Source organism: Macaca thibetana, chromosome 16, assembly GCF_024542745.1.
Source record: "Macaca thibetana thibetana isolate TM-01 chromosome 16, ASM2454274v1, whole genome shotgun sequence".
In the NCBI taxonomy this organism is placed as follows: Eukaryota; Metazoa; Chordata; class Mammalia; order Primates; family Cercopithecidae; genus Macaca; species Macaca thibetana.
The window spans coordinates 75,491,596-75,516,229 of record NC_065593.1 but is presented as its reverse complement, the minus strand read 5'-3'; the positions used below and the strand labels follow the sequence as shown (position 1 = coordinate 75,516,229).

Below are 24,634 nucleotides of genomic sequence, written 5' to 3'. Positions count from 1 at the left end.
GGCAACCCGCGCCAGCCATGGCCTCTGGGGCGGGCGGGAGCTGGGGTCGCTCCCCACCGCAGAGCGCAGTTCCGACGGTGAGGGCTGAGCCCGGGAGCAGATCCTGCCTTAACTTGGGGGACGGCAGAGTGGGTGGGGTCCTTGGAGGGGCTAGACCCTGGAGCGGGGGAGCGGGTGTGGGGAGGTGAGGAGAGACAACCCCAAACCGAGAGGAAGAGGCGTGGCAGGGAGCAGGGAGGCCGCGGGGCAGGGAGGGGAGAACCCGGCCCCTGCGGCGTTAGGGAGTCCACTGGCCAGGAGGGGTTGGGGCTCGCCACGTGTCCCCATCCATTCCCCCCACCCCACGTGACTGACTCCGCGCACACCCCCCAGCCCTGGGTCACTGTCCTGCAGCCCCTCTGGTGGGCCGTACCACCTGCGCCCCCGCAGCCAGGCCGCGTGAAGGAAGGTGAGACTCCCGGGTCCCCCCACCCCATTACCACCATCACCACCACTCACCCCCTTCTGCCTCACACATCCTCTGGGAGTCCCCGCAGCACAATCCGCCCACCCATTCTTCCCCCTCCCCTGAGCACAGGGGTGTCAGGGGGAGGGGGACCCGGAGTCCCGGCGTGGGCTTGCTGAACCCTGCTTCCTAGACCTGCTGGAACTAATGATGCTGCAGAACGCGCAGATGCACCAGCTGCTGCTAAGTCGCCTGGTGGCTGGAGCGCTGCAGCCCAAGCCGGCCTCGCTGTGCCCTCAGGTGCGTGTGGGTGGGGTCGCTCACCTGTGGGTCCAGGGATGTGGATCCACCTGGGGTTCCTGTTGGCGGGAGGGGGGGTGGTGCGGGAATAACTGGGAGACAGAGGAGCAGGAAGCCAGCCTGTCTCTCTGGCTGGGGCTATTTGGCATCTGTTATGTATCAGGCCCTGTTTCAGCCTCCATGAAAGGTGGGTGGTGGGGGGAAGAGATGCCCCCAAAGTCCAGACCACCCAGGTCTTGTTTTCAAGGATGTTTCCCTGCAGTGCCTTCCTCACTGGACTTCAGGCTCCAGGAAGGCAGGCACCCTGGTAACCCTGCCCCATGCATCATGAGCGTCTGGCCTGGTGCCTGACACTGTGTAGGGGCTCAGCTGATATTTGTTGAACAAGTGAATGAATAAATGAATGGTTAGGGATACAAGGCCAGGTTGGCTGTGATGGCACGTGGAGAGGTACAAAGCACAAGTGCACACAGGGTTGGGGGATGGGGACAGGCTCCTTGGAGGTGCAGGGGACCTTAGAACCAGCCCTTGAAAGCCAGGTAGGATTTTGACCCTTGGAGGAGGCAAAGGTTGTGTCCCTCATCCAGGCTGGCAGGGGCAGAGTCAGGAGACAGAATGGGGGAAACTGTGTGCGGCAGTGTGTGTGTGCAAATGTGTGTATGGGCGCATGTGTGTGCAAGTGGGTGTCTGTGTGCATGCATATGTGTGTGCGAGTGTGTCCGTGTGTGTGCAATCGTGTGTGCATGTGCAAGTGGGTGTGTGTGCAAGCGTGTATGTGCATGCATGTGCGTATAGCTCTAAGGCTGAGCCTTAGCCAATAGTGGGCATCCTGAGGTCAGGAGAAGCAGGGACTGGGTGGAGAGAGAATGCTGGTCAACCTGGAGGAGTCAGAGAGGGGTTCAAGGAATCCAGATAGAGTGAGACCCTAAGGAGCTACTGCTACCCTTCACCCCTGGGTCCCCAGTGATGGCACATAGGTGGGTCCAGGGGCTGGGGGTGAGGCTGGGGACAGCTCAGTGGACTCTTGGACCCAGCTCTGGGTTCACACCTGGAATCAGCTGGGTGGCCAAGTTGCTCAACCTCCTTGAGCTACAGGAGTAAATGTTTCCACAATGCCTTGTCCGCATGTAGTAAATGCTCAATAAACACAAGCCATCCTTTTCTTTTTTTTTTTTATTTTTTTGAGATGGAGTCTCACTCTGTCACCTAGGCTGGAGTGCAGTGGCACCAACTTGGCTCACTGCAACTTCCACCTCCTGGGTTCAAGTGATTCTCCTTCTTCAGCCTCCCGAGTAGCTGGGACCACAGGCGCCCGCCACCACACCCGGCTACTTTTTCGTGTTTTTAGTAGAGACGGGGTTTCATCGTGTTAGCCAGTATGGTCTTAATCTCCTGACCTTGTTATCTGCCCACCTTGGCCTCCCAAAGTGCTGGGATTACAGGTGCAAGCCACCGCGCCTGGCCTACACAAGCCATTCTTACAAAGCCTATCTGGAGGAAATAACGTAGGGGAATGGAGGAGTAGGGATGGGGAGAGCCTGATCGTGGATTCTCATTTCCCCTCCCTGTTTTGCACAATCCCCAGGTCTCCCTGGAGGTTCCACAGGAAGAGCCTGAGGAGGAAGAGGAGGAGATGGACGTGCAGGAGATAGGGCCTTTGGTGCTTCACCATCACTACTTGCCCTATTTGATGCCCTCCCCGGGTACCCTGCTGCCCTGGCCGGCCCCCTTCTTCCCCGCTCCCGCCTGTCAGCCCCACTTGCGGGATGTACCCAGGATTCAGCACTGTCCTCCTGCCTCTAGGGAAAGGGAGGCGTAAGTGAGGCTGGGTGCTGCCAGGGTTCTGCTCTGGGGCTGGGCTGGAAGAGCTGTGCAGGGATGGGTGGTTGGTGGAGATAACTTGTGGGTGAAACCCCAGAGGCCACCTCTGGGCCTCTGATAGGGGTCTTTTTCTCTCCCCCATCTCAGGAGAGCTGTGCCTCCACCCCCACCCCCCAGTGCCACAGGGACTGTGGGCGCCAATGTATCCCCGGCTTCAGGTAGGGCTGGAGTGGTGGGCAGTGGGGCCCAGGCCTGGGAGTGAATCCGGAGGCCAGGAGCGCCCTGTGCACTCTGGTGGGATTTGGGGTTTCCTACCATCACTGCCACAGGCAACTGGCCTGTCCCCCTCCCTTTTCCTCTTTGGAGTCCACTGAGGCAGGAGGGAGTCAAGATGAGGTTCTTGCTTCCCCAGACTACTGTGATGCCGAGAGCCTCCTATGAGGACAGACGCTGGCCCTGGGACCTGCACCAGATTTGTGCTCTGGATACAGCCCCGGAGCCCCCACCCCGCACCTCTCTTGTCGGCTCCTCTGTGCCCATGGCTGGCGGTCCTTCTCACTCCCTCAACCTCAGCCAGGCCCTCTTCTCCTGGGGAAATCAGTCCCTGCCCCACCCCAGTGAGTCCCTGGACGGGTCGGATCTGTGCTGTGGTGTAAGTGCTCCATAGAGCACCACCCAGGCCCTGGAAGCCACGTCAGCCCGCCTCTGCCCCACTGCTTCCTGCCTGGAGCAGGGGGAGGCCTGGGAACAGAGCCCCCACCCTCTCTCCCTCACCCCTCTCTCTGGGATGATGAGGTTTCCTTCCAGCCTAATAATGGAGCAAGAGGGGAGTGAGGGCTTCCTTCTGCTTTCCACAGCTTTGAAGGCCGCTTTGAGGTGGCTGCAGGGGCCCAGAGTGGTGGGGGAGAGGCCTTGCTGGGCAGCGCCCCCGAGCAGAGTCAGTTCCCTGGGACCCCCACCCCTCGTCCCAGGGAGCAGCTCTGTTGGCAGAAAGGAGAGGTCAGAGCTTTGTCCTGCTGTGACCAGGAGTGGCCTGAGGTCTCCTGGGGCCAGGTGGGAACACTGTGTCCTCTGCACCCTGGGCCAGGGTGTGTTCCCCCACCCTCCCTCAGTAGGAGTGAGCTACTCAGGCCAGATGGGGGCCTGGCGCCTGGGCTGGGAGTCCCCTGTGAAGGAGAGGGTGGGAAGGGAGGCATCTAGGGAGAGGGGTCCCCCATGGTGGCTCCCCTCCGTGGCCGTTCTTATCCCAGGAGGAGACACTGTGGGCACAGCACTAAGTCCAGGTGTTTGTATTCGGGCTAGAAAAGGCAATGTCCCGAGTCCCTGCTGCCTGTCACAGTCCTTCGGCCAGCGCTGGACCTCAACCCTGAGAAGTCACACTGAGTTCCAGTGACCACCATGGCGGCGGCCATGCCACTTATGCGTGCTATGGCCGGAAGGCCTGGGGTAGCCTCCTCCAAGCCGCTCGCACCCCGTAGGTGCCCATCCGCCGCTGGCGCCAGTGCTGGCTGAAGATGAAGCAGAGCAGGACAGATGTCACGAACAGGAACAGCAACACTGACACCACTGTGACGATGATGACCATCTGGCCGTCCGGCACGGGCTCTGGGCAGGGAGGGGGCAAGGGTCTTAGACATCCTGTGATCCCAGTTACCAGGGACCAAAAGGAAGTGGAAGTCTACCCCCGACCCAGCTCCCCCAGCCCCCACCGCCCACTCATCCATCCTGCAGTCACCCCAAGCTGTAGACATGTGTGGTGAATGGTGTCTAAATTAAAATTATCTGGAAAAAAGGTGGCCCAGGCTCAGGCTACCAGCTGAATTTCTGTGAGGCTGTGAGGGCAGATGTCCCTTGTCAGCAGCCCTGGGACCAGTGTGTAGCTGCTGGACACCATGGCCTGGAGGGTGGCATGGTCCCAGCCAAACCCCTTCTTGGGCAGAGCTGAGTGAACTTCATGCCAAGCTCCCTGAGGACAGGGAATGTGCCGGCCGTCCAGAGTCACTGAGCAGCAGAGCTCCGGGTACCTCAGGGGAGGCGATCAGGCCAAGCTTCTCATTGTGGAGGGGAGCCAAGGCCAGGGAGAGCAGTCAAGGTCATGGGACTTGATGGTGGCCGAGGAACTAGTTGACCTCTCCCAACCTCTGGACCAGTTGAGGTTCAAGCTGGGGACGCGGAAAGAACTTCAGGGAAGAGGGAGAGTAAGAGGGAAGCCTCAGGGTGAAGGGTGGGCTCCTGGGTGTTTGCTTCCCAAGTGGGGCGTGAGATTTTTCTTCCCCCAAGGGGCTGAAAGTGGCTTCTCACTCCCAACTCCATCCGTGGAGCCCCCCTCACCATAGATCTCCAGCATCTTCGGGGCTGAGTGTGTGCAGAAGACTTCGCCACCGCGAGACATCAAGTCCAGCACAGCCAGGCAGGAGAAGTTGTGGTGGCCGTCCTCTCTGTGAGCCATGCTGCTGAATGTGGCTGTGGCCTCCTGCAGGGCAGGGGCTGCCTTCCCGAAGGTCTGACTGTGCAGAGTCTCACTGCCACGGAGCAGGCTGAGGGTGAGGCTATCCAGGGGCTCCACGGCCGGCACCCTGCACTCGATGGTGAAGGACTTGCCCACGGCCACCCAAGTGGGCTGCAGTGTGAGGAAGACCTGCCTTGGAGGCTCTGCAGGAGACAAAGGAGGGAGGTCTGGTCAGGATGGGGGTGCAGCCCCAGCAGCCTCCCCCTGGCCAGGGCCATCTCCTGTCACCATGGTGTTCCATGGTCAGGGAGGAGGTGGCCTGCCTGGCCAGCTCCAGTGCAGAGAGGAAGAGGGCGGCGGTTGAGGATGGAGGCTGGACTGCATGGTAGTTTTACAGACATGTTGATTTCCGGTGACCGGGCATCTACAAGGACAAGGTTCGGAAATTGTACGGCCAACTGGAAAGATATGAAAGTTTGGGTCTGTCTCCTCTCCTTCAGAAATGAAATACAAATTTCAAAAATTAAACAGTTGGGTGATCACATTGAGAGAGACTTAGGTGGGCGTGCTCACTGGAACTGGGCACTCGGGGAACTGAGCTGTGAAGTTCCTCACTTAGGAGGCGGGGGCCAGAGCCAGACCTGCCCAGGTTCTCCAGGGTCAGGGCCATGGCCAGCACGATTCCTCACGTGTGCAACCACCTGAGGGGGTGCCCTGGATTCTCTTTTGAACTAAATACTTCACCTCCACTCACCCCACCTCCCACCCCGGGAAAATATGTTGGATTTAAGACGTTTTTCTGTTCATTGATCCACTGAAGCTGGTGATGGAATGGACCCAGGTGATACCCTTAGCACCAAGATGTCCTATCCTGGCCCATCTGGAAGGTTTCCATGGCTCATGTGCAGGTGGAGTGTGATGGCCACACATTTGCCATGGGCCCTGAGGGGAAGATAAAAGCCCTGGGCAACACCTCAACCTTCTTGTCATGAGGTGGACGGGCCCAGCTCCCCGGGTGGTGACCCCACTACTTGGTATAGGACATGGGGTGCGCTGGTGACTCAGCTATGTTGGGAATGACTTCTGGACATGGCTAACCCTTGGTTAGATTGTCCTCCCCTAAGCAAGACTCAAAACGTGGGTTGTCTGTGTCTGAGATGCCAGCAGGCCTGGTCCTGCCCCTTGTTACCCCAGGAGCTCAGGGAGGCAGGGCCCACGATGACAGTGTCCAGGAGCAGGCACAGAGGGGCTCTGTGTGCATTCAGTAGACACAGGCTCTGCCCCAGGGGAGAGCAGGGCCCCGCCGCACAGCCACTCACGGTACACGCTGACGTTGGAACTCATTGACTTCTGCTTCCCAGAGCAGGTGAAGTGGCACCAGAGGACCGTGTCATGGGAGATGTTTGAGATCAAGTAATGCTTCCACTGAGTCTGTTCGAGCAGCAGAATCTTATTTAGAGAAGTCTCCAGACCACCCACTTCAGGCTGGTTACAGGTGGTGCTGCAGTTGACCTCGAAGGACTCCTTGGGCTTTACTATCAGCTTCTCTAGCCTCATATGTACCTCGAATGCCTTCTCATCAGATCCTGCAAGACCAGAAACACTGGGCAGTGGTGTCACCCCCCGCCTCCCGCCCTCCAGTGGAGCTGTCCATTGAGGCAGTCTGGCTCCTGGGTCAGGGGCTGAAGAGGAAAGGTCACTGGGGGCCCTGCTGCTACTTTCCCCTTGTCAGGTGTCATGGCCCCGGCTAGACCAGCAGGCCACCCCCCAGCTGACTCCCCGCCTCTGGCTGTCCTTCCTCCAGCCCCCCAGCTGACTCCCCGCCTCTGGCTGTCCTTCCTCCAGCCCCCCAGCTGACTCCCTGCCTCTGGCTCTCCCTCCAGCCCCCCAGCTGACTCCCCACCTCTGGCTGTCCTTCCTCCAGCCCCCCAGCTGACTCCCTGCCTCTGGCTCTCCCTCCAGCCCCCCAGCTGACTCCCCGCCTCTGGCTCTCCTTCCTCCAGCCCCCCAGCTGACTCCCCGCCTCTGGCTCTTCTTCCTCCAGCCCCCCAGCTGACACCCTGCCTCTGGCTCTCCTTCCTCCAGCCCATCTGCCCATCAGCTCCAGAGGAGTCTTCCTCAGGCTGTGCTCCATCTCCATGCAGCGGGATCCCACTCACTCTTTAAGGTCAGCTCGAATGTCCCCTCCCCCACGAAGCCCTCCCACAAAGGGCCCTCTGTGGCCCTCCCTCCTTTCCTTTCTTCCACGAACACTTTTTGAACACCTGCTATGTCCAAAGCAGCAGGCTCTGGGGATACAGCAGTGATGAAAGTAGACCAAACACTGCCCTGGCAGAGCTCCACTAAACAGTGACAGGCAGAGCACCCAGCCAGTCACATGGCAGGAAAGCGCCGAGAAAGGAAAACGCGAGAAAGTGGGGGTGAAGCCATTTTAAGGGTGAGGCCACTTTAAATATTGTGCTCCATGAAGGCCTCACCCAGACGGTGACTCCTGGGCAAAGGCATGCAGGGGCATGCCACGCCCTGCAGATACTCAGGGGCAGTGATCAAGGGGAAGGGGGCCAGCAGTACAAAGCCTAGGGCAGGAGGATTGTTGAGCCCAGGAGTTGGAGGCTGCAGTGAGCTATGATCACTCCCTGCACTCCAGCCTGGGCAACAGAGCAGGAACCTGTCTATAATAAAAATTAAAAAATTTAAAAAGTCTCAGCAGGCTGGGCATGGTGGCTCATGCCTGTAATCCCAGCACTTTGGGAGACCAAGGTGGGTGGATCACTTGAGTCCAGGAGTTCGAGACCAGCCCCCACCGTCTCTACAAAAAATACAAAAATTAGCTGGGCATGGTGGCTATCACCTGTGATCCCTGCTACTCAGGAGGCTAAGGTGGAAGGATCACATGAGCCCAGGGAGGTGCAGTGGGCCATGATCATGCCACTGTACTCCAGCCTGGGTGATAGAGTGAGACCCTGTCTTAAAACAAAACAAAAAAACCGAACATCCTTAGTAACTTTTGGGCCTTCTCTTCCACCTGAAGCCACAGGGAACGGGGCACCCCCACCCTCTCGGCTGGCATGTGCCAAATCAGGAACCCTAGAAACCCGGCTTACCTGAACAGCAGACCAGGGCAAAGAGGGCCACGGTCAGGGTCCCGAAACCAAAAGAGGACATCTCCGGCAGTGTCCACGGGCTTGCAGGGACCAGCGAAGGGCTGCCTGGAGGGAGACGGAGGGCGCAGGTCAGAGCGCAGGTCTGACCATGGCCCAGAATCCCCAGCCTCCTGCAAACTGATGACTGCATTTCCTCTCATTATCTGAGAGATCTTTGGGAAGCCACGTGCACCAGCTGGTTCTAGGACCCCAGGCCTCCAAGAATCCAGGCAGAGGAAGCTGGGAAGCCGCTGATAAGCAGGGCATAACCCAGTCCTCCCTGCTGGCTCCTTGTGCAAGGGGCAGGGCAGGCAATGGGTGCACGCATGTGTGTGTGTGTGAGATGTGTGCACAGGGGAGTCAGGCCTACAAGCCCCAGATCTGGGGAACCCCACATCCCATGGGATGCATTGTTGGAGTCACGCCTGTGAGGCAACCATCCAAAGGCAGGACCTGTCCAGGAAATGCAGTCACCATAGCAAAAGGGGACAGTGACTTGGGCTTTTCTAAGGAAGCCTGGACGGGAATTTGAGCTTCTCCTGCTAAATGCCTGGCGCTAGTCTGCATAAACCTTAATATCCCACTCAGTTTTCTCTCTTCTTTTTTTTTCTTTCTTTTTTTTTTTGAGATGGAGTCTCACTCTTGTCCCCCAGGCTGTAGTGCCATGGCACGATTTTTGGTTTACTGCAAACTGCGCCTCCCAGATTCAAGCAATTCTCCTGCCTCAGCCTCTAGAGTAGCTGACATTACAGGAGCGCATCACCACGCCCAGCTAATTTTGTATTTTTAGTAGAGATCGGGTTTCACCATGTTGGCCAGGTTGGTCTTGAACTCCTGACCTCAGGTGATCCGCCTGCCTCGACCTCCCAAAGTGCTAGGATTCCAGGCATGAGCCACCACGCCTGGCCCCCACTCAGTTTTCAACCTAGACTTGATCTTGACTCAGGTGATTCAGGGCCAACCTGAGGCCCAGAGCCTCAGGAAATGCATCCCATAGTAGTCTGCAGCAACCCAGGCACAGACGGAGAATGAGGTCCAGTCTGGGGGCAGCCACACCCCCAAACCATGGCCTCCATTTCCTGGCCTACCTGATGTCCTCCCCTTTCCCTCTCTCCAGGAGGGAGCCTTGGGCTGGGAGGATTGGGGCCTGAGGTGTTTCAGTTTATTCCTAGGGAGGAATCCCCAGAAGCAGTGAGCAGGTATAAGGGAGGGATTTCAATGGAAGAGAGGACCTTCCTGGGGGATCGCCACACAGTCTCATCCCCCAGTTCTGCCTAAGATCTCTTTTGCAACCAGGCAGGGAAAGAACAAGTCTCCTTGCTTTCTCAGGGGAACCCCCGATGGGGCCTTTCCAAAGGGGTGCCCCAGAATCATCAGGGCTTCAGCCAAGCTCCATTCTGGGGTGGGAGGGCAGGGTGAAGTCCTGGCCTTCCCTCACCGCTGAGGTCAAAGGCGGTTACTACTGTGCACAACCATCAAGCACTGCCATTGTTAGCCTGGACCCAGGGACGTCCCTGGACGCAGACGTGGTCGCTGGACTTGGGAATGATGCAGGGAGGAAGGGGCGGGGCCTGGGGCCAGCAAAGAAAAGGAGAACAGGGTGGAGCTTCACCCCCAGCCTGGAGGAATCTGATTTCATGTGAGGCCCGCAAAGTCCTGAGAGCAGGAAACACTCCTGAAACCCAAGCCAAGGGCTGAGGAGGTGGTTCCAGGGACTGGGACAAAAGGGTGGGGATGGGGACATTGCTGTAGTGGAGACTCTGTGTCCTCCACTGAGTCAGAATAATAATAATAACAATAACAACAGCAATAATAATACTAGTAAACATTTACTTACTACTTACCAGCAATAATAATAATAATAGTAAACATTCAGTCGTGCACTGTCACAAGTATTCTATAAATATGAACCAATTAATCCCCTAACTCTGTGAGGCAGGTACTGTTACTGTCCCCATCTTACAGATGGGAAAACTGAGGCACGGCAAGGTTAAGTGACTTGTTCAAGGTCACATACCTAGAAAAAATGAAGTCACTATGAATGATAGCCTGCCATGGTGACTGTTGAAACCCGCCCTAGCAGGCGCAAGAAGAGGATTGTTAGGAGCCAGGTTCCCAGGAGACCCTCAAGAGGGAAAAGCAACACAGCAGAAGGCCAGAGGAAGGTTCTGGGGCCTTCCTCGCTGTGAGGGACTGGGGGAAGGTGGGGCGATCCACACCTGGAGTGCTCCAAACAGCTTCTGTAAGGGACAGTGCTTGGGAATCCCGCTGGCACACACAGCAGGGCAAGCCTGATTCCCTCTTCAAGCAAGGCCTCTGCAGTCCAACATCCTCCCCGAAAGCACAGGTCCCAGTTTCCAGCCCCCATCTCCTCCTGTGATGTCTCCCATCCTTCCTGGGCAGGCCTTGCTTGGCTGGGACACACGGGGCATGTGACCATCTATTTGTTAGAAATATTTACTGCTTTCTAACCATTAACACATCAACCTCCCTGCCTCCTCACTGGCCCATCAGCCATGAGGGCAGAAGCTGAATCTCATGTACTGCTATATCCACCCAGTGTAGGACACTGCCCGGCACACAGTAGGTGCTTCATCACTGTTGAATTGGTAGATGGATGCTTGCATGCATGGATTAGTGAATGAATGAGAGAGTTTGTCCTAAATAAGCTTGGGCAAAGGCTGTTTCTATTTTTAGGTCCTAAGCATTTATTGTTTTTGTTTGCCCAGCTTCTTCCTCCTGCTACTGCTAAAGTCTCTGCTCCCCAAGGCCACAAGGCTGACCTTATAATGTAAATAAGGCCAATCATGGTACCTTACTCCTCAAGGATGGGCACTTTGAGTTAGGCCTGAGCAGAGGTTTTCTTTTTTTGAGACGGAGTCTCGCTCTGTCGCCCAGGCTGGAGTGCAGTGGCGTGATCTTGGCTCACTGCAAGCTCCGCCTCCTGAGTTCAAGGGATTCTCCTGCCTCAGCCTCCTGAATAACTGGTATTACAGGTGCCCACCACCACGCCCAGCTAATTTTTGTATTTTTAGTAGAGACAGGGTTTCACTGTGCTGGCCAGGCTGGTCTTGAACTCCTGACCTCGTGATCTGCCCGCCTCTGAGCAGAGATTTTCCTGGGACTTTCTGAACCAGAGCCGGTAGGAACACACCCTTCCCTTTCTAGTCCTAACACTAGACGCACATGAGCCAGCAACTGTGCGTGCTCATGCCCCACAACTGAAGAAGTTGAAAGGAAGGAAAGTCAACTCAGTGTAGGAGGTGCCCTTAACCCAAGATGGAAGGTGATCTAGAGTTGTTAACGGGGAAAGTGCTGGTTGTGGGGGTAAGGGGTGGACTCTGATGGGTGGTGGGCTGGGTTAGGTGCCAGGCGATGACTCTGTGTTCACTCAGGACTCGTGTTGCAGAAGTGAAAGAGCTTTCCAGGCTGAACACAGTGGAAAGTTCTGACCCTTCAAATCTGACCATGGGAGTCAGGACTGGACATGAGTCCTTGTGTACAGAGAGTTACTGTGAGGCTTACCCTACAAAATGTCTGGGACAGAACAGGAAAAGAGCTTGCAGCACACTCAACATTAATCATTAGGTCAGCATGCTCTCTGACCTGCTTCCTCATAGTTGCTCAGTGCCTATTGCCCCAGAATTATGCAGACTCTGTCACAGGATTAGAGTTCCCTTAACTGCTCTAAAGGTAACAGCTTGAACATTATAAAATGTTAACTTTTCTCTTTGAGATATTCTTTCAGTGCCTGCATACCAGTGAAAGCACTCATGCCAGCTGGTCCGAAGGACCCCACTGGTGCCAGCCAGTCTGAGGGACCCAATTGATGCCAGCTGGCCTGAAGGACCCCACGAGGAGCTGACTCACAAAAGAATGCAGTTTCCATATTCCGATGATTTTATCCCCTTACCTTGACCAGTCATTGACCCCAGTTTACCGGCTTCTTGCCCTCCACAATCTCCTCTAAAATCCCAGCCCAGAACTCTTTGGGGAGATGGATTTGATGGTCTTCCCAATCTCCTCACCTGGTACCCTGGGATCATTAACCTTTTTCTCTGCAGCAAACCCTGCTGTGTCAGTGTAATTGGCCTGTTGCTGCACAGCAGTGACCATACACACCTGTTGGTCCTGTAACACAGGAATAAGAGGAAACTAACCATGATGTAGAAGAGAGAAGAAACTGGGGGTCTTTCCTGGAAAATTGTTTTCACCATGAAATGTCTCCTGTTTTGCTCTCTGGATCCCTAAGTTTCTCAAGGAAGGGGGCTATAAAACGGGAGGAGTTAAGATAGTTCTGGAAAACATGAGAGAATTTTTGAGGGGAGGGGAGATTACAGTCTCAGTTTAGAAAGTGCAGTGGCACGATCTTGGCTCACCACAACCTCCACCTCCCAGGTTCAAGCGATTCTCCTGACTCAGTCTCCCGAGTAGCTGGGACTACAGGTGCCCGCCATGATGCCCGGAGAGCCACAAAGCTCTCCCACAGAGCTTTGGAAGGATTAAACTGTGACTGGGTCCTAATCCAATGACTTGCCTCTCTTGTTTGAAAAAAAAAAAAAAAAAAAAAAAAAACTATTAATGTAGAATTGTGTACCCAGCAAAACCATCTTTCAAGAACCAAAGTTAACAAAAACAGATAAACAAAAGGTTTATTTATCCCCCCAAATACCTAAATGAACATTTAAAAATGTGCTTCAACAAGAAGAAAAAATGATTACAGAACAGTTTGCTAGGCAAAGAAGGGCAAGAAAATAAAATGGCAAATGAGTACACAACTCCAAACAAATATTGTTTACAATAATGGTAATATTAATAATTATAATGTTTATTTTGAGAAGTTTTTAGAAGTTCAAAACTAAAATACTGGGTAAGAATATATAAGGAAGGATTGGAGTTAAAGCATTCTAAGATTCTAACTTGGAATGTTTAGGAGGAGGACACATTTTAAGTTATATAAGGAATGGGAGAAAATATATGCAAATCATACATGCAATAAGGGGCTAATATCCAAAATATATAAGAAACTCAACTCAATAGCAAGAAAAAAACCCCACAATTTTAAAATGGGCACAGACCAGCCCAATGTCTCTTGGACTTTATATAATGCCATATAATGTTGTCAGAATAAAGAGAAAAGTGAAAAAAATAAACAAAAATGGGCAAAGGACCTGAGTAGACATTTCTCAAAAGAAGACATACAAATGGGCCGGGCACAGTGGCTTGCACCCATAATCCCAGCACTTTGAGAGTCCAAGGCAGGCGGATCACGTTGAGAGTCCAAGGCAGGCGGATCACGAAGTCAGGAGATGGAGATCATCCTGGCTAACACGGTGAAACCTCGTCTCTACTAAAAATACAAAGAGTTAGCCGGGCGTAGTTTCGGGCACCTGTAGTCCCAGCTACTCGGGAGATGGAGGCAGGAGAATCACTTGAACCTGGGAGGCGGAGGTTGTGGTGAACCGATTGCGCCACTGCACTTCAGCCTGGGTGACAGAGCGAGACTCCGTCTCAAAAAAAGAAGACATACAAATGGCCAAGAGGTATATTAAGAAGTGCCCACCATCACTAATTATCAAGGAAATGCAAATTAAACCCACAATGAGATATCACTTCACACCTGTTAGAATGGCTATTTTCAAAAAGACAAGAGATAAGTGTTGATGACAGCTGGGCATGATGGCTCCTGTTTGTAATCCTAATACTTTGGGAGGCTGAGGCAGGAGGATCCCTTGAACTCAGGAGTTTGAGACCAGCCTGGGCAACATAGGGAGACCCTGTCTTGAAAAAATATATACTTTTTAAAAAGAGAAACGTGTTCATGAGAATGTAGAGAAAAAGGAATGCTTACATGCAGTTAGGAAGAATGTGAATTAGTGCAGCTATTATGGAAAATAGAATGGAGGCTCCTCAAAAAATTAAAAGTACAACTACAGAGGATCTAGCAATCCCACTGCTGGCCATATATCCAAATGAAATGAAACCAGCATGTCAGAGGTATCTGCACTCCCATGTTCACTGCAGCATTATTCACAATAGACAAGATACAGAATCAAACTAAGTGCCCAACAGTGGATGAAGGGATAAAGAAAATCTGATACATATACACAGTGGAATACTATTCAGCCTTAAAAAGAAGGAAATCCTGTCATTTTTGACAACATGAACAAACCTGGAGGACAGTATGGTAAGTGAAATAAGACAGGCATAGAAAGACAAATACTGGCCAGGTATAGTGGCTCACACTTGTAATCCCAGCACTTTGGGAGGTTGAGGCAGGAGGATTGATTGAGCCCAGGAGTTCAAAACCAGCCTGGGCAACATAGTGAGACCCTGTGTCTATTATTTTAAAAATTTTTGACTGGGCAAGGTGGCTCATGCCTGTAATCCTAGCACTTTGGGAGGCCAAAGTGTCTCAAAAGAAAAAGAAGTATAAAAATTAAAAAAGAAAAAAAAGAAAGACAAATACTTTATGATCTTACTTACAGGTTGAATTAAAAAATCAAACTCATAGAATCAGAAAGTAGAATGACAGCTACTAGGGAGTGAGAGAAGGGGAGGGATTGTGAGAGATATTGGTCAAATAGTTAAAAATTTCAGTTAGACTGGAGGAAAAAGTTTAAGAGATCCATTATACAACATGGTGACTATAATAACATTGTATTGTGAAGTTGAAAATTGTTTCCTTTCCTTTTCTTTTTTTCTTTTACTCTTTGTTTATTTTTTTTTGAGACGGACTCTTGCTCTATTGCCCAGGCTGGAGTGCAATGGCACAATCTCGGCTCACTGCAACCTCTGCCTCCCAGGTTCAAGCGATTCTCCAGCCTCTGCCTCCCAAGTAGCTGGGATTACAGGCGTGCACCACCGCATACGGCTAATTTTTTTTTTTTTTTTTGTATTTTTAGTAGAGATGGGGCTTCACCAGTTTGGCCAGGCTGGTCTCGAACTCCTGACCTCAGGTGATCCACCCACCTCGGCCTCCCAAAGTGCTGGGATTACGGGCGTGAGCCACCGCGCCTGGCCAAAAATTGTTAAGAGAGTAGATTTTTAAGTGTTCTCACCACACAGTGGTAACTATGTGAAAGAATTCATATGTTAATTAGCTCGACTTAGCCATTTCACAATGTATGCATATGTCACAACACCATGTATATATAGATATATACCATCACCCTCCGTATCCATGGGTTTCACATCTATGAATTTAACCAGCCCAGAATAAAAAATATTGGCCGGGCGCAGTGGCTCACGGCTGTAATTCCAGCACTTTGGGAGGCTGAGGCGGGCAGATCACCTGAGGTCAGGAGTTCAAGACCAGCCTGGCCAGCATGGTGAAACCCCATCTCTACTAAAAACATAAAAATTAGCCAGGTGTGGTGGCACATGCCTGTAGTTCCAGCTACTTGAGGCAGGTGAATCACTTGAACCAGGGAGGCAGAGGTTGCAGTGAGCCGAGATCACACCATTGCACTCCAGCCCGGGTGACAGAGCAAGGCTCTGCCAAAAAAAAAAGTATTAAAAAGTTTACACAACATTTTACAAAAAGCAAAACTTGGGTTTGCTGCACACCAAGTACTGTTGAATCCACGTGAATGAAGTGATGTGTAACACTGTCTTAGGTGTTCTAAATAATCTAGAGATAGTTTAAAGTATACAGGAGGATGTGTGTAGGTTATATGCAAACTCTATGCAGTTTTATATTAGGGACTTGAGCATCCTCAAATTTTGGCATCTGTTGGGAGGGTTCTGAAATCGATCCCCTCATGTATACTGAATAGTGACTCTATAATTTTTGTCAAATATTAAAAGAGCATGTAAAATTTCAAGGAAAACCAGTACAGATAAAGTATATAAATTCTAAACCACTGGAGAGGCTTAAAAATGTATAAAAACAATCCAAACAACCCTTAAAAAAAATTAAGAAGAAAGCTGAGTGTGGCGGCTTGTGCTGATAATCCCAGTACTTTGGGAGGCTGGGGCGAGTGGATTACCTGAGGTCAAGTGTTCGAGGCCAGTGTGGCCAACATGGTGAAATCACTCTCTACTAAAAATACAAAAATTAGTTGGACATGGTGGTATGTGCCTGTGGTCTCAGCTACTCAGGAGGCTGAGGCATAAGAATTGCCTGAACATGGGAGGCGGAGATTGCAGTGAGTTGAGATCGCACCACTGCACTCCAGCCTGGGCAACAGAGTCTCACTCTGTCTCAAGAAATAAAAAAATACAAATACAAATACAAAAATTAGCCAGGTGTGGTGATGTGTGTCTGTAGTCTCTGCTACTTGGGAGGCTGAGGTGGGAGGATTGCTTGAACCCAGGAGGTGGAGGTTGCAGTGAGCCAAGATCGTGCCACTGCACTCCAGCCTGGGTGATAAGGTGAGTTCCTATCTCAAAAAAGAAAAAAATAACGCTAAAACACAAAGCTCAGCTCTATGTTGTTTGTTGTTTACAAGAGACATACCTCATGCATAAGGATATGGAATTGGTTGAAAGTCAAAGGATGAAAAGGATATACTAGGCAAACATCAAAAGGAAGCTTGGGAAGCTATGTTTATATCAGACAAAGATGAATTTAAAGACAAAAACATATATTAGGGATAGAGTGAGTACCTAGAATAAAGGGTCAATTCACCAGGAAGCTACAATAGTTCTAAATTTCTAAGCACCTAGCTTGAAAGAACTATAAAGAGGTAAAACCACAATCACAACAGGAAATTTTAACATATGTCTCTTAATTACAAGATGCAGACAGAAAAAAAAAAAAATCAGTGTTGTAAATGCTTGAACTGCATCTATAAAGTAGAGAATACAAATTCTTCAAGAAGATGAGTTTTAAAACCCTTATATATTTGACAGTTTAAAAACATACTCTAAATAATGCATTAGTCAAAGAAGAAATCATAATGACACATTTATAAATTCCTAAAATTGAATGATAATGAAAATACCATGTTAAAATTTCTGCGAGGCTGCAAAAGTTGTGCTTGGAGGGAAATCTATAGCCTTGAATGCTTGTATTACAAAATAACTCTGGGCCAGATGCAGTGACTCATGCCTGTAATCCCAGCACCTTGGGAGGCCAAGGCAGGAGGATTGCCCCCGCCCAGGAATTTGAGACAGGCCTGGGCAACATGGTAAGATCACATCAAGAAAGAAAGAAAGAGAGCAAGAGAGAAAGCGAGAGAGAGAGAGAGAGAGAGGAAGAAAGGAAGGAAAGAAAGAAAAGTCTGATGGCCAGGCGTGGTGACTCATGCCTATAATCCCAGCACTCTGGGAGGCCAAGGCGGGTGGATCACCTGAGCTCAGGGGCTTGAGACCAGCCTGGGCAACATAGTGAGATATTATCTCTCTATTAAAATAAAAAATGTTTTTTTAAAAAACCTTTCCCTACAAAACTCAATAGGATAGGCAAGTCTCCAGTGAAATCGATATATAAAGAAAAAGAAGGCACATGTAAACATAATTAGGAATGTAAATGGAAACATAAACATGAGAAGAAAAAAAACTATACAAATTTATGGAAACAGAAAGTGAAACAGTAGTCGCCAGGGGCTGTGGAAGAGAGGAAATGAGAATCCTTTAAATGGGTTTAGTTTTGGTTTTGCCAGATGGAAAAAGTTCTGAAGATGGACTGCAAAACAATGAGAACATACTTAACATTAATTGCTGATGTGTACACTTAAAAATGGTTATTTGGTACATTTTATGTTATGTGTATTTTACCACAATAAAAAATAAAGAAGACTATAAAGACGTTAGGCTACAACATAGGAATCAAAGTAGATCAAGTCTCAGAAAAATATAACTTACCAAACTTATTTAAGAAGAAATAAAAAGCCTAAATGCTTCTAACAACTATTAAAGAAATTGAATCAGGGCAGGGTGTGGTGGCTCACGGGTAATCCCAGCATTTTGGAAGGCTGAGGTGGGAAGATGCCTTGAGCCCAAGAGTTTGAGACCATCCTGGGCAACATGACAAAACCCATCTCTACAAAAAATACAAAAATTAGCCTGGTGTGGTGGCACACATCTGTAGTCACAACTACTTGGGAGGTGGAGTTAGGACGATAGCTTGAGCCTGGGAGGTTGAGGCTGCAGTAAACTGAGATTATGCCACTGTATTCTAGCCTAGGTAACAAAGTGAGATCGTGTCTCCAAGAAAAAAATAAAATAAAACAAAAAAACTTGAATCAGCAATTTAAAGATCTTCCCATGAAGAAAATACCAGGTCTAGATGGTTTTTGCAGAAGTTCAAGTAAGGGTAACTCTTTTAAAAAAATTATTATTATTTATTTAGTTTTTTAGAAATGGAGTTTTGCTATATTGCCCAGGCTAGTCTCAAACTCTTGGGCTCAAGAGATCTTCCTGCCTTAGTCTCTCCAGTAACTGTGACTATAGGCACACAGCACTGTGCCTGATTAGTAATTCTAATTTTATAAAAACTCTTTCTGAGAATGGAAAAAATGAAAACATTAACCCTTTCCATGAGGCCAGTGTAACCTTAATATCTAAACAAGAGAAGTGCAAGAAGAGAAAGCAACATTAGAGGCCCGTTTCACTCATGACTATAAATGGAACAGTTACAAGAAAAATACTGGTAAATCAAATCTGGCAGTGTAAAAAAAAAAAAAGACATCATGTTCTAGTTGGGTTTGTCTCAGGTATGCAAGGATGGTTTAACAACAGACGAAATGTCTATAAACATTATTTATTATGTTGGTAATAGTAGACTTTGGTGCTCTGTGTCATACCACTTCTGCCCTCTGCTGATTTCAGCTGTCCCTACAGTGGATAATTTTGTGCAAGCCTAGATTCCCTTTAAGCTGCCAGTGCCCCTCCACCTACTCCCAAACTTATACCAAGCTTCTTTTTGCTTTTTGCCTCAGGGTCTTCTTCGATGCTTTAGGAACAATTTACTTGCCAGCTAGTGATTCCCAGGAGTGTGGGAGAGTTAAGGTCCCTAGAATGTGATCCTCACCCCATGGGGGAACAGGAGCCAGTGGATATACTTTCCAGCCTCCTTCTTGCCAGTGGGCAACTCTTGGAGACATCCTGTAGTTTTATCAGAGGTCTCAGCAGAACAAGCTTCCGTCGCCTACAGCTGCAACATCAGTCACCCTCCTTTAAATGGGCTTTTCCTTCCTTCCTATCTGTTTTCCCTGCTCCTTCACTTCCTGCTTTCTGGAATCACCTCTCAAATAACCTATCTGAATCTAAGTCCTTGCTCCAGTCTGTGCTTTGGAACAAAGGATTTTGCTTTAGAGCAAAAGGAGCCCAAACTAAAACTTACATTAACAGATTTTAAAAGAAAAAATATGATAATATCAACAGATTTAAAAAATTGACAACATTCAACACCCTTTTATGATACAAGCTCTTAGCAAATTAGAAGGAAATGTTCTTAACCTGATAAAGAAAACTTACACAAACTTACATATTGTTTTTAATGAGTAAATCTTAGGAGAATTTCCTTTAAAATCAGGAAGAGACAAAGATGCCTATGATTTCTGCCTCTATTTAATATTGTACCAAAGGTCTTATACATTGCAGTAAAAGGAAAGGAAGGAGAAAAGGAAGAAAGGAAGGAAGGAAAGGCAACCAAAACCATCAATATTTGTATACGGTATGACTACCTAGGTAGAAAATCCAAAAGAATCATCAGGCAAATGATTCAAAGTAATTAGAGATTTTAGCAAGGCAACTAGCTAAAAGATCAATATTCAAAAATTGGTTGTTCTTGTGTATATCAGTAACATACAAAAACATAATTTAAAAAATACATCATTTACAACAGTCAAAAAAGTAGAGCAACAAAACTAACAAAACCTAGAACTACAAGACCTATAGTAAGAAAATTACAATACTTTATTGAAAAATATGAAAGACAATCTAAATAGACGAGAGATAACACATGTTCATGGATAGGAATTCAATATTATAAAGATGTGAATTATTCTGTAACTGATCTACAGGGTCAGTGCAATTCCAATTAACCCCAACAAGGTTGCTCATGGAAACTGAATGCTGATTTTAAGGTTTATATGGAAGAACAAAAGAACCAAGACACTCCTAAAGGAAATAAATAAGGAGAGGGATTTGCTCTGCTAGATATTAGGACTTTCTGTAAAATATTGTGTTAGTGTAGGTATAGGCAAATTAACTGATGAAACAGAATAAAGAGCCCAGAAATACACCTATGCTTGTTTGAAACTTTGATGCAAAGATAACATAGAATATCACTGGGTAAAAGAAGGGTCTATTAAATGATGCTGGATCAATTGATTAACCATATGGAGAAAAAAGGGGCGAAATGTAACCCTATCTCACACCAAATATAGAAATCAATTCCATTTAGATTAAGGATTTATATGTGAAAGAAAATCTTCATAAGAAAATATAGGAGAGTATATCCATATCCTTGGGGCAAGACCTCAAAATTGTCAATAATAAAATCAACAATTGGTAACTTTGACTAGGACACAAATAAATAGGCCGGGCATGGTAGCTCACGCCTGTGACCCCAGCACTTTGGGAGGCCGAGGTGGGTGAAGCATGAGGTCAGGAGATTGAGACTATCCTGGCTAACACTGTGAAATCCCGTCACTACTAAAAATACAAAAAAATTAGCCTGGCGTGGTGACGGGCGCCTGTAGTCCCTGCTACTCGGGAGTCTGAGGCAGGAGAATGGTGTGAACCCAGGAGATGGAGCTTGCAGTGAGCCGAGATGGCGCCACTGGACTCCAGCCTGGGTGACAGAGCAAGACTCTGTCTCAAAAAAAAAAAAAAAAAGACACAAAGAAACATTTCAAAGAAAAGGAGGCATGTCTAAAGAAGTGAAAAGATTCTTCAGCTCAAGAGTAGCCAGGGAAATTAAAATTAAAATTACAATGGGACAGATATTATTTTATATGCATTAGATTGGCAAAAGTTAAAAAATCTGACAAGACCAATTGTTGGAGAGGCCACAGGTTAATAGGCACCCTTCTAATTGCTGACGAGAGCATATACTGGTGCTCTCGGAGATAATTAGGCATTATCTTATAAACTCAACATTCTTTATACCCTGTAACTCACAATTCCATTCTTAGATGTATGCCCTAGAAACACTGTCACACTAAGAACCAGACATGTCCTTGTGTTTACTTCTTTATTTTTATTTTTATTTTTATTTTTTTGAGACGGGGTTTCATCCTATCGCCCAGGCTAAAGTGCAGTGGCGTGATCTTGGCTTACTGCAACTTCCACCTCCCGGATTCAAGTTATTCTCCTGCCTCAGCCTCCCGAATGGCTGAAACTAGAGGCGCATGCCACCACATCCAGCTAATTTTTGTATTTTTAGTAGAGATGGGGTTTCACCGTGTTGGCTAGGATGGTCTCTATCTCTATCTCTTGACTTCGTGATCCTCCCGCCTTGGCCTCCCAAAGTGCTGGGATTACAGGCGTGAGCCACATGTGCCTGGCCTTACTTCTTACTATCTGTGTGACCTTGAGCAGATCACTTAATCTTTCTGTGCCTCAATTTCCTCATCTGCAAAATGGAATCAATAATAGTACCTTCCTCATAGGGTTTTTGTGCAGATTAAACAAATAAAATAAGTAAATATTTTAAAGCATTTAGAACAGTGCCTAGCACACAGTAATGCTATATAACTATTTCATCAAATTAAAATAAATAGGGTAGCCGGGCACAGCAGTTCAAGACTATAGTCCCAATTAATCAGGAGGCCGAGGTGGGAAGATCACTGGATCCCAGGAGTTCGATGCGGTAGTGTGCTATGATCATGCCTGTGAATAGCCACTGCACTCCAGCCTGGACAATATAGTGTGACCCCATCTCAGTAAATAAATACATAGATATGCATATGTAATAAAGCACCTAAAAATAATCAAGAGAACAATAAACACAAAATTCCAGAGGGTGGATAGCTGTGGGTGGGAGGCAAGTAGCATAAAAGTGGACAAGTGGTGGCCTGGTGCAGTGTCCGACACCTGTAATCCCAGCATTTTGGGAGGCCGAGGCGGGTGGATCACAAGGTCAAGAGATCGAGACTATCCTGGCCAACATGGTGATACCTTGTCGATACTAAAAATACAAAAATTAGCTGGGCATGGTGGCACGCGCCCCTATAGTCCCAGCTACTTGGGAGGCCGAGACAGGAGAATCGCTTGAACCCAGCAGGTGAAGGTTGCGGTGAGCTAAGATTGCGCCATTGCACTGCAGCCTGGGCAACAAGAATGAAAACTCTGTCTCAAAAAATAAAATATTAAAAAAAAAAAAAGGCAGATAAGTGGTGTTTGCAGTCTGGTGATATTCTATCCTTGTGCTGAGTGAGTGGCAGCTTCGGGGGTGTTTGGTATATTACTGAGCAGTATGATGATATGTATGTTACATATGCTTTTTATGTGTTACCTAGTAAATTTTACAAAAAATAATAAAAGGGAAAAAGGACCTTTCTACATGCCTAGAAAGAAGAGGCTTCATGGGAATGTGAGCCATGGGTTAGGAAAGACACCCTCAAACCGAGGCAGGTAGGATGTGAGCGACTGAGATTCATTATGAACCCACTGCGCCTGCCGTGGAGAACAGGGACTGTCCCTTCCACTCTGCTTCAGCTCAGATGGTTCAGATCATAGCCCACGAGGGCCCCTAAATAAGGAGGCAGCCCCACATTTCTACATCGGCCAACAATATGGCAGAGCACAGGAAGGAGAGAGCGGAGACAAATCAGGAAAGGAGCGCCAGGGCAAGTGCGTGAGCTCGGAGACCCGGCAGGGCAGGAGCTTCACGGAGGACGGCATGTCGAGCCACAGGAGCGCTGGGGATTCTCCAGCCCCTGTACTTACCAGGGAGAAACTGATGCCCAGAGAGGGGAACGCACTAAAACTCAGACCTCGACACTGCCAAAATTCTTCCCATGTCGCCAAGCTTCACTGGAGGGAAAGTGAGAAGCTCGACCTTACCCCTGTGGGCTCCAACAAGGGTGGCTCTGGGATCCCGGGCAGGAAATTGGTGACAAGGTGACAAGATGTACGTGTCACAGCTGCCCAGTTCACAACTTGTTATTCAGTTTTCTCCCTCCCCCCGACCAGAAGTGACGTGCTTCCTGTGCCCAGGTTCCCACCCTAAACTAGCCTCATTTAGCTCTACTTCCACACTGCCTTTTTGTTTTTAATTGTGGTAAAACGTACACAACAGAATTTACCGTTTTAATTTTTTTTTTTTTTTGACTGAGTCTCAGTCACCCAGGCTGGAGTACAGTGGTGTGATCTCGACTCACTGCAACCTCCGCCTCCTGAGTTCACGTGGTTCTTGTGCCTCAGCCCGCGGAGTAGCTGGGACCACAGGCACCCGCCACCACGACCGGCTAATTTTTGTATTTTTAGTAGAGACGGGGTTTCACCATGTTGGCCAGGCTGGTGTTGAACTCCTGACCTCAAGTGATCTGCCTGCCTCGGCCTCCCAAAGTTCTGGGATTACAGGCAAGAGCCACCACGCCCAGCCAATATTTTGTTGTTGTTGTTTTTAAGACAGTGTCTTGCTTTTGTTCCCCAGGCTGGAGTGCAGTGGCACAATCACAGTTCATGGCAGCCTCCGACCCCTGAGCTCAAGTGACCCTCCCTCCTCAACCTCCCAAGTGACTGGGACTACAAGTGTGCAGCCACCAGGCTTGGCTAATTTCTGTAGTTTTTGTAGAGACAGAGTCTTTCTTATGTTGCCCAGCCTGGTCTCAAACTCTTGAGCTCAAGCGATCCTCCCACCTCAGCCTCCCAAATGATGGGAATGAGCCAGCGTGCTAGGCCCATTTTAATTATTTTTAAGTGTACAGTTAGGGGTGCTAAGTACATTCACATTGTTCTGCAACCATCACCACCATCCATCTCTGGAGCGCTCTCTTTTTCTTTTCTTTCTTTTGTTTTCGAGATAGAGTTTCGCTCTGTTGCCCAGGCTGGAGTGCAGTGGTGTGATCTTGGCTCACTGTAACCTCTGCCTCCCAGGTTCAAGCTCTTCTCCTGCCTGAGCATTTTTTGTTTGTTTGTTTGTTTCTGTAGAGACGGAGCCTCGCTCTGTCACCCAGGCTGGAGTGTTGGAGTGCTGGAGTGCAGTGTTATGATCTCGGCTCACTGCAACCTCTGCCTCCTGAGTTCAAGCAATTCTCCTGCCTCAGCCTCCCGAGTAGCTGGGACTACAGGTGCACACCACCAAGCCCAGCTAATTTCTTTTGTATTTTAGCAGGGACGGGGTTTCACCATGTTGCCTAGGCTGGTCTCAAACTCTTGAGCTCAGGCAATTCGCCCACCTCGGCCTCCCAGAGTGCTGGAATTACAGTCATGAGTCACTGTGCCCGGCCTTGCCTCAGCCTCTTGAGTAGCTGGGATTACAGGCACACACTGCCTGGCTACTTTTTGTATTTTTAGTGGAGACGAGGTTTTATCATATTTTATTATGTTGGCCAGGCTGGTCTCGAACTCCTGACC

General features: G+C 49.1%; 2 protein-coding genes across 4 annotated transcripts; one reads left to right on the top strand and one right to left on the bottom strand.

Annotated features, from left to right (window-relative positions):
* On the top strand, positions 1-5,543 carry PRR29 (proline rich 29). The gene is made up of 6 exons (XM_050764928.1): positions 1-77; positions 373-448; positions 639-745; positions 2,331-2,560; positions 2,714-2,784; positions 2,979-5,543. The coding sequence occupies exons 1-6, from the start codon at positions 18-20 to the stop codon at positions 3,005-3,007; spliced, it is 573 nt and encodes a 190-aa protein (XP_050620885.1). The 5' UTR covers positions 1-17; the 3' UTR covers positions 3,008-5,543.
* ICAM2 (intercellular adhesion molecule 2) lies at positions 3,841-23,221 on the bottom strand. 3 transcript variants are annotated; one of them, XM_050764927.1, is made up of 5 exons: positions 23,120-23,221; positions 8,120-8,224; positions 6,335-6,601; positions 4,898-5,218; positions 3,841-4,171 (listed from the first exon to the last, which is right to left on the bottom strand). In XM_050764927.1, the coding sequence occupies exons 2-5, from the start codon at positions 8,178-8,180 to the stop codon at positions 3,993-3,995; spliced, it is 828 nt and encodes a 275-aa protein (XP_050620884.1). In that variant the 5' UTR covers positions 8,181-8,224; positions 23,120-23,221; the 3' UTR covers positions 3,841-3,992. The 3 variants fall into 3 exon arrangements, with proteins under 3 accessions (XP_050620884.1, XP_050620883.1, XP_050620882.1); XM_050764926.1 differs by having other exon boundaries at positions 23,003-23,209; XM_050764925.1 differs by lacking the exon at positions 23,120-23,221 and having other exon boundaries at positions 8,120-8,738.
* Positions 23,222-24,634: the final 1,413 nt, after the last annotated feature.

Coding starts and splice junctions, on each gene's coding strand:
- PRR29 (XM_050764928.1), top strand. CDS start 18: ATGGCCTCTGGGGCGGGCGGGAGCTGGGGTCGCTCCCCACCGCAGAGC. Junction 2,561..2,713: donor GCCTCTAGGGAAAGGGAGGC/GTAAGTGAGGCT, acceptor CCCCCATCTCAG/GAGAGCTGTGCCTCCACCCC. Junction 2,785..2,978: donor CAATGTATCCCCGGCTTCAG/GTAGGGCTGGAG, acceptor TTGCTTCCCCAG/ACTACTGTGATGCCGAGAGC.
- ICAM2 (XM_050764925.1), bottom strand. CDS start 8,309: ATGCAGTCATCAGTTTGCAGGAGGCTGGGGATTCTGGGCCATGGTCAG. Junction 6,602..8,119: donor TGCCCTGGTCTGCTGTTCAG/GTAAGCCGGGTT, acceptor CTGGTCTTGCAG/GATCTGATGAGAAGGCATTC. Junction 4,172..4,897: donor GAAGATGCTGGAGATCTATG/GTGAGGGGGGCT, acceptor CTCCCTGCCCAG/AGCCCGTGCCGGACGGCCAG.